This window comes from Esox lucius, chromosome 10 (assembly GCF_011004845.1).
Source record: "Esox lucius isolate fEsoLuc1 chromosome 10, fEsoLuc1.pri, whole genome shotgun sequence".
Lineage (NCBI taxonomy): Eukaryota > Metazoa > Chordata > Actinopteri > Esociformes > Esocidae > Esox > Esox lucius.
Genome location: NC_047578.1, coordinates 23,781,515 through 23,790,272, shown reverse-complemented (window position 1 = coordinate 23,790,272; position 8,758 = coordinate 23,781,515). Strand labels below are relative to the sequence as shown.

General features: G+C 42.0%; 1 protein-coding gene across 1 annotated transcript; it reads right to left on the bottom strand.

Moving 5' to 3' along the window:
- Positions 1 to 4,369: 4,369 nt before the first annotated feature.
- abrab (actin binding Rho activating protein b) lies at positions 4,370 to 6,671 on the bottom strand. The gene is made up of 2 exons (XM_010873832.3): positions 5,420 to 6,671; positions 4,370 to 5,198 (listed from the first exon to the last, which is right to left on the bottom strand). Exons 1-2 carry the CDS (start codon positions 6,508 to 6,510, stop codon positions 4,715 to 4,717), a joined length of 1,575 nt encoding a protein of 524 aa, XP_010872134.1. The 5' UTR covers positions 6,511 to 6,671; the 3' UTR covers positions 4,370 to 4,714.
- Between the last annotated feature and the right edge of the window lie 2,087 nt (positions 6,672 to 8,758).

Genomic DNA, 8,758 nt, shown 5'->3' with positions numbered 1-8,758 from the left:
GTGGGACATTGTGTTTGCTTATCCAAGTTAATCATTTTAGAAGGTTAACTGATCATTACAAACCTCTTTTGCAATCATGTTAGCACAGCTGAAAACTGTTGTTCTAATTAAGGAAGATATAAAACTGGCCTTCTTAAAAACTAATTGAATATCTGAAGCATCAGCAAAGGTGGGTTCCATTACAGGGTCAAAACAGCAAGAGACACATCAATCTATTCTTGTTCTGAGAAATAAAGGCCATTGCAAACAAAAAAATTGCCAAGAAACAGAAGATCTCATACAACATTGTGTACTACTCCCTTCACAGACACAACTAGACTCCTCACATGTCCTCAACTGGCAGCTTCATTAAACAGTACCAAAACACCAGTCTCAACGTCAACAATGAAGAGGCAACTCTGGAATGCTGGCCTTCAAGGCAGAGTTATCAGGAAAAAGCCATATCTCAGAGTGGCCTATAAAAAGCAATGATTAAGATGGACAAAATAACAAAGTCACTGAGAAAGATTGGAAAAAGTGTTATAGACAGGCGAATTGAGGTATTTTGTGACTAGATACAGTAAGCAAGCAGTCCAAATTAAACAAAAAATAAACGCAACTGGGATATTGTACTAGGTGACAGGACACTATGTGACGTGTTCAAGAAAGCTCCTGGAGTCAGTTTTAGATGTGCCCCCTCAATAAAGGACAAACTGGTAAAGAGTCAGCAGTGATGCAAGGGGTGGTGATAAACTTAAACGTCTTAAACAACAAGAAACATATTGGATTTATATGCTTAACGGTACAACTTTTTCATGTCTCAATGTGGATTTAGATTTTTTCCCTTTACTTTTGAAGTATTATATATATATATGTATATATATATATATATATATATATATATATATATATATACATGCAGTACAGGCCAAAAGTTTGGGTGGCTACTTTGAAAAAACTAGAATACAAGACATGTTTTCAGTTATTTCACACTTTTTTGTTAAGTACATAATTCCACATGTGTTCATTCATAATTTTGATGCCTTCAGTGAGAATCTACAATGTAAATAGTCATGGAAATAAAGGAAACGCATTGAATGAGAAGGTGTGTCCAAACTTTTGGCCTGTACTGTACATACATACATACAGTGGGGAGAACAGGTATTTGATACACTGCAGATTTTGCAGGTTTTCCTACTTACAAAGCATGTAGAGGTCAGTCACAGAAATCCAGAAAATCACATTGAATGATTTTTAAATAATTTGCATTTTATCGCATGACATAAGTATTTGATCACCTACAACCAGTAAGAATTCCGGCTCTCACAGACCTGTTAGTTTTTCTTTAAGAAGCCCTCCTGTTCTCCACTCATTACCTGTATAAAAGACACCTGTCCACACACTCAATCAAACAGACTCCAACCTCTCCACAATGGCAAAGACCAGAAAGCTGTGTAAGGACATCAGGGGTACAATTGTAGACCTGCACAAGGCTGGGAGGGGCTACAGGACAATAGGCTAGCAACTTGGTGAGAAGGCAACAACTGTTGGCGCAATTATTAGAAAATGGAAGCAGCTCAAGATGACGGTCAATCTCCCTCTGTCTGGGGCTCCATGCAAGATCTCACCTCATGGGGCGTCAATGATAATGAGGTCAATGACCTGAAGAGAGCTGGGACCACAGTCTCAAAGAAAACCATTAGTAAAACACTACGCCGTCATGGATTAAAATCCTGCAGCGCACGCAAGGTCCCCCTGCTCAAGCCAGCGCATGTCCAGGCCCATCTGAAGTATGCCAATGACCATCTGGATGATCAAGAGGAGGAATGGGAGAAGGTCATGTGGTCTGCTTTTTGGTCTAAACTCCACTCGCCGTGTTAAAAGAAAGAGGAAGAATGAGTACAACCCCAAGAACACCATCCCAACCGTGAAGCACCTTATTGAGGGGAGGATGGATGGGTCCATGTATCGTGAGATCTTGGCCAACAACCTCCTTCCCTCAGTAAGAGCATTGAAGATGGGTCGTGGCTGAGTCTTCCAGCATGACAACGAGCCGAAACACACAGCCAGGGCAACTAAGGAGTGGCTCCGTAAGAAGCATCTCAAGGTCCTGGAGTGGCCTAGCAACCCAATAGAAAATCTTTGGAGGGAGCTGAAAGTCCGTATTGCCTAGCGACAGCCCCGAAACCTGAAGGATCTGGAGAAGGTCTGTTTGGAGAAGTGGGCCAAAATTCCTGCTGCAGTGTGTGCAAACCTGGTTAAACACTACAGGAATCGTATGATCTCTGTAATTGCAAACAAAGGTTTCTGTACCAAATATTAAGTTCTGCTTTTCTGATGTATCAAATACTTATGATGCTAATTAAATACTAAAAAAATCATACAATGTGATTTTCTTTTTGTTTTGTTTTGTTTTAGATTCTGTCTCTCACAGTTGAAGTGTACCTATGATAAAAATTACTTCAACATGCTTTGTAAGTGGGAAAACCTGCAATATCGGCAGTGTATCAAATACTTCTTCTCCCCACTGTATATTATTATTATACATTTATTAAAAAATGTTACATGTTTTCTGTACTATTATTGTTTTTAGGAATGTTTGTTTTGGGAATCAAGCTGTAATGATTGACAGAAATGATTTACTTCTATCAAACACAGCCCTTGTCTGATTGTGTTTCAATATTATGTGAGTGTTATCTTTCTGGACCCTAGTGGCCAAATGGTGTACGTTATTGTAATTGTTTGACACATGGGTTTGAAGCCTATATAATTGCTTGTTTCAACTGTGGTATTGACACCCTGATATAGGTATAAGCCAAAACACGTTCTGTTTTATATGAACATTTAGCCAGTTCATTAAAGGCTTTTTAACTTTAAATCCACATGAGTGCCTTGAATTGAATCTTTTATGCTATCCAGTGTAAATTTTTCTCAGTTTTTTTCATCCATCATCTCCACTCCAAGTGCACCTGTGGTGATTTATTTGAGAATATGTGACGCACTCCTGCTACACCTTTGTTCCAAGGGATTGAGGTGTTCGGATCCCCAGGAACAACATTTGTGAGACGCAGACCAAATTAAAAGATGCATCTGTCAAGCATGGTGGAGGCAATGTGATAGTCTGGGGGTGCTTTGGTGGTGGTAAAGTGGGAGTTTTGTACAGGGTAAAAGGGATCTTGAAGAAGGAAGGCTATCACTCCATTTTGCGTCATTCCATTCCCTGTGGATGGAGCTTGATTGGAGCCAATTTCCTCCTACAACAGGACAAAAACTCAAAGCACAGCTCCAAATAATGCACAAACTATGAAGGGAAGAAGCAGTCACACAAGCACACACTGTTGCATAGAAAAAGCCATATGTCAGACTGGCCAATAAAAAGAAAATATTAAGATGGTCAAAAGAACACAGACACAGGACAGAGGAAGATTGGAAAAAAATCCAGAATCCTGGAGTTGCCTCTTCACTTTTGGTGTTGAGACTGGACTTTTGAGGGTACTGTTTAATGAAGCTGCCAGTTGAGGACCTGAGAGGCATCTGCTTCTCAAACAAGACACTCTAATGTATTTGTCCTCTTGCTCAGTTGTGCATCAGGGCCTCCTCTTTCTATTCGGGTTAGATCCAGTTTGAGCTGCTTTGTGATTATTTTAGATTGGTCACAATTGTACAATAGTAATTTACAACTTTAGCAATGTCTACACTGTATTTCTGATCTCAAAGTGCTTAAAAATGTATTATTTTCTTTTGAAAACAAAAATACCTAAGCAGTTTGTCATTAATAATCTAATGACAAAAATCTCTTTAAAAAAAAATACATTTCTAAATGACACCAAACTTTTGAACGGTAGTGTCACTCAGTAGTCAAATACTCACATAATACATTACACGGATTTACTCCTTGAATAAAATGTAGAATTTACACATACTTTTAAATAATAACCTGTTCCTCTGTCCAATGTAAATACGACATCTGTAAAGTCTCATAAAGAAGGGCAGGTCCCAACGACTAAAGGAATAATCAAGTTTTAGTCAAGTTAATAATTATGATACAGAAGATGTATTAAACCCTCCATTAGTACTGGTGCACAAAAATAGTAACAGGTCTTTTTACTGGCTTACATGGTCACTGACTGGCTGGCGGAGAGGTGGGTTCAGTTGAGTCACGTCACCATTCGAAGGGCATAGTTTGGACTGACACAGATATTCCTGTTCTTGTTTTAGTGTTGTAAGTCTTTTCATCAGGCTGTGTCTGACACACCAGATATGGCATGCACTGTAGCCTTTGTGTATCTCCTTAACCAGTTATTGTGTAATCTCATTATGTAATCTCAGTTGCATAATATAACTTGCTCTATGTTTGAATTACAAAATGCTCTTCAAGTCAAAGCAGCTGTTTATTAGGCCTGTATTACATATGTTAGAACTCAAGACAGGCATAACATAAAGAAAATATCAAGGTCAGGCTTTATCTTATCACAAGCTTACAAAACAGATTGTAAACTTAAAACATCCAGATGATTTGTATGGGACTGACCTCTGGTACCTACAACCAACAAATACAATGCTGCTAATTTAATGGTAATATGTAAGTAACAAACATCAAATATTAATTTAGTTAGTGTTTTAAGTCCTCAGAAAACCATAGCAGCAAACTGTTGTAAAGTATGAATTGGTAAATGCATAGTAACTTTATCTTAAAAGGTCTCCTTAGTTCTTCATTGTTCCAACACAGATGACATCATACCAACAGGGTGATGATAACACCATCGTCCCTCCCTTGCCACAGCATCTCCCCTTCAAACGCCACCTTCCCATGCTTCCTGGCTCTCAGAAGAATCCCTACCACCTTGTCAGAGATGCGTACATATCTGTCAAACAGTTCTCTGAACGTGACGCGTGTCTTCCCATCTGGATCTGGGTCATTCATTGTCCTGATCACATAGCACATGTCGGCTATCTCCCCGTGGATGTGCTGCTCAGCTCGCCTGGCACGCTCGGCCGTTTTGGTTCCCTCTTTGGGGCGTCCATAACCCTCCTCGCCCTTGCGTAGGCGTAGGGACATGGAGTATTCGTAGTCAAATTCGTCACTGAAGGGGTTGAGCTTCTGTTTGACGGCGTGCGTGGAGGACCAGTTCTGCCAGCGGCTCTTCAAATTGCACACGGCACTATACTTCTTGGAAAGCGCGTTGATCTTTTTGGCATCATCCAACTCCCTTTTCCCCCTGTGAAGGACAGTGGCACAAACATTGAACAAAAATCAAAATAGTCCTCAATCATAGTCACATCTATTTCTATTTAAAAGGTCCAAACAGGACTCTCACCACATAGTTTCCTCCCCAATTATGCCTCATGCAGTAATATGGGTTTATTTACACACTTGGGGGGGACGTTATTGACTATTCATATTGCATCAAGGTAATTACATATATGACATTAAACTCACACTGAGATTGATGGTCTTTTGACCCTGACCCATGACTCCACTTTCTCTTTCTGTGAGCCGCTGTCACTGTTCTTCCGTGCGACTTTCCTGGGTGACCCAGTGCTGTCTGTATTTGCAGTTTTAGTGCTGTCTGTCTGTCCCGTTGTAGTGCTGTCTGTATTTGCAGTTTTAGTGCTGTCTGTCTGTCCAGTGTCAGAGCTGTCTGTCTGTCCAGTTTTAGTGCTGTCTGTCTGTCCAGTGTCAGAGCTGTCTGTCTGTCCGGTTTTAGTGCTGTCTGTCTGTCCAGTTTCAGAGCTGTCTGTCTGTCCAATGTCAGAGCTAGCTGTCTGTCCAGTGTCAGACCTGTCTGTCTGTCCAGTGTCAGAGCTGTCTGCAAGTCCAGGTTTATCATGACCTTTTCTCTCTACCTCAGAGAACCCACTATCCTTTATGTCTACACCGCTGGTGTGCCCATCTCCAAGATCTCCCTCTGTACATATAATCCACTCCTTATCTTCTTTCCAACTACGAGTTAGCTCCGACACTTTGGAGCACTTTCTACGGAGAGTGGGTGATCCCTTCTTATTCAGAATTCTGTCTATCTCCTCCCCTGGCAATGGAGCCTCCTTACAAATCCTTTCTGCCAGAAATGCAATGCCAACACTCCTTTCTTGAACAGAGCTGATCACGGTCTTCACCACCTGCTTGGTTTTAATCCGGGTTTCCTCTGCAGGCGCAAGAGGGATCATTCTGTCATCCCCTGATTGTTGAGGAGGAGAACTGCCTTGGGACTCCTGCTGGCTAGCTGAGCTGCTGTTCTGGGCAGCAGGTATGGAATTTGCAGCGTTGGTATGCTGACATGGCCAACATGTCTTCTCCCTGGTTCCTATTTTGGTGGTGCTCAACTTCTTTGGTGGTTCATCCCAAAGTTCTCTTAAAGAGTCGGGAGTCCAGCCGACAGGCTCTTTGGCTTGCTTGTCCTCGAGCTCTGACACCCACTTTTGCCAGCTTTGCGTCAGACTGGAAACCATGCAGATGGTGCGGAACTTCCTGTTGTTCTTGTTCTCGGAGGGACTCCTCTGGTCAGCCTGCATGGTGTTAGTTTCAGTCATAATACATGTATAACCGCCAGTATCAGGATCTGTTTTTATTTGTTTGATATATCCTTTCCTGACAGATCGGTTGCTTTTACAGTGTTCGTGCAGCTTCTCTCTTTCTCTGCAGGACGGTTTCTCTTAGCCTAATTGCTTGCCCTGTTGACTACTACCCTAGTTCGGGCTTAAAATGGGGGGCGTGCACCCAGCATGACCGTGGAAAGTATTTGAGACATCCCTGCCTCCCCACCGATCATCTTTCCCTGACACTTGCTGACCTCGGAAGGACTGGTGAAGAGCTCACATTTCATCAAAGAGCATGTGCTGTCTCTGCAGGTAAATAAAATAGGGCAACAGGACAAGCGTGTGCAAAGCTTGTAAATAGATCACCCAAATGACAAAAAGCAGAATAGTGCCTTTAACCTTGAAGAAGCCTTTGGGTATGATTTTGACTGCAATCCGTGCTTTGGTTGAATTTTCTCTGGCTTTGTCCAAATGCTAACATAATATTTGTTGCCCTTTAAGTTCTGGTTTGCCTGACACTGTTTTCAAATGGGCTGAAAACCCATACCAATATTAGCATTTTAGTATCTTGAATTGATTGTAAAACAAAAGCACTTACAAATAAGATGAACATAATGCACAAAAAAAATATAATATCAGTCGTAGTTATGGAAGATAATCTTCAAATCATAGTAACCGGGAAGTGCACAGGTAAGGCTCAACCTGTGCTGATCACATGCCCCTTTGCTATATAGGCCCTTTCCAGTTGACATGTGCTCATCTGTCCCTGTGACGTGCGTCTCTCCGACGGGCATGTGTCGTAAGTCCACTGTTACACGCATCACGTCTTCTGACACATCGTCCTTCCATGTGACCCGACAACTCCGCCCATTTCTCCGCCCAGTTTTAGCACGTACCTCTGGAAAGCACTGAGCGCGGCCGTGCACGGTTCACATATACGTTTTGTTTCACGCAAATCATTTGTAAATTACATTCAATCACTTACTTGATGCAGCCATCTTATTACACAGAGAGAACAAAAACTAAAATGATTCACCCACATTTACATATTTATTAAATGTTATCCTGATTCCACTCAAATATCTACGCATTTCACTATATGACAACTCAAAACCAACTGGCCAGTGCGGGAGATCAAATTCAACAGCTCCTGTCTAGGAAGTGCTATGTAAATACTGCCAGCTGTTCAGCTGTCTTTGAAGACGATAATTAGTAAATCCCATGGTAGCGATCCTATTTAAAGGTGTCAGTCCAGTTGGGTGGCCTGTTGGATCGCATGTGTTACCAATATTTGTATTGGTAAAGGCATGACATGCGAAGTATGCTTAGTATTCACGGTCAAGATGAAGAGTGAAGTGAGTGTTTGCAGGAAAGTTGAATCTAAGACAGGGGACACAAGAATAACGCTGCATCTGAAATGAGGTAGGAAAATTCCGAAACAAGAAGAAGGAAAATCAATCACGTTCAGCTCGGCCTCAAAACAGGTCAGTGACATGTGGAAAGACATTGAGGTTAATGTCCAATACAACCACGCACAGTTTGTATCAGCAGCATCTGTAAAAGAGATTGCCTAGCACAAAAGCACAGAAGAAAAACAGTAGCCTACAGTACGGCTCATATTATGTACCTTGTACGCTTACTGCCAGGTTCTGTTTCCATAAACACAAAGACTTACTGCAATGTCACTCGAACAGATAGATGATATCCACTATGTGCATGCCATGCAAATTGACTATGTCGTGGGCTGAGGCAAAAATCTTGGAGCAGCGACAGCTTCGCAGGAGGATTTTGTGGGCCACAAGGATCAGAGTGGGTGTCAAAGGCAAGAGGAGACATTTGATCCGGGGACCGAAAGCACACAGACTGGAAGCAGTGATGAATGTGACACCGAGAGAAGACAAGAAGCTCCTGCTTACGCATGAAGGGTTTAGTCTTGCAACCCACCTGGCAGAGAAATGACACTTCAGTAGCAGGGAGGGTGGGGGTAGCACAGGATCCTGCACAGCGCTCAATACTTTAACAATCTATATTTAATGTGTGCATGCTAGGTTTAGACTCTCCATTGTACGTGTGTAAGGCCGTAGCCATAACCTCTATTCAGATGTGTTGTTTGCGGGCGTGACACCGGGCCGAAGGTTCATGTTTATCTATACGTGTGTCTTGATGTATATATGGGTTAGAGGAGAGGGAAATATGAATAGAATTTGGTCCAGGCTGGTCACCAGGCTGGTGAGAGGCGGCT

Bases quoted from the DNA above. Each gene is read 5' to 3' on its own strand.
- abrab (XM_010873832.3), bottom strand. From the start codon at position 6,510: ATGACTGAAACTAACACCATGCAGGCTGACCAGAGGAGTCCCTCCGAG. The intron at 5,199-5,419 runs GTGAGTTTAATG...TGTCCTTCACAG, and splicing joins AAAAGACCATCAATCTCAGT to GGGGAAAAGGGAGTTGGATG.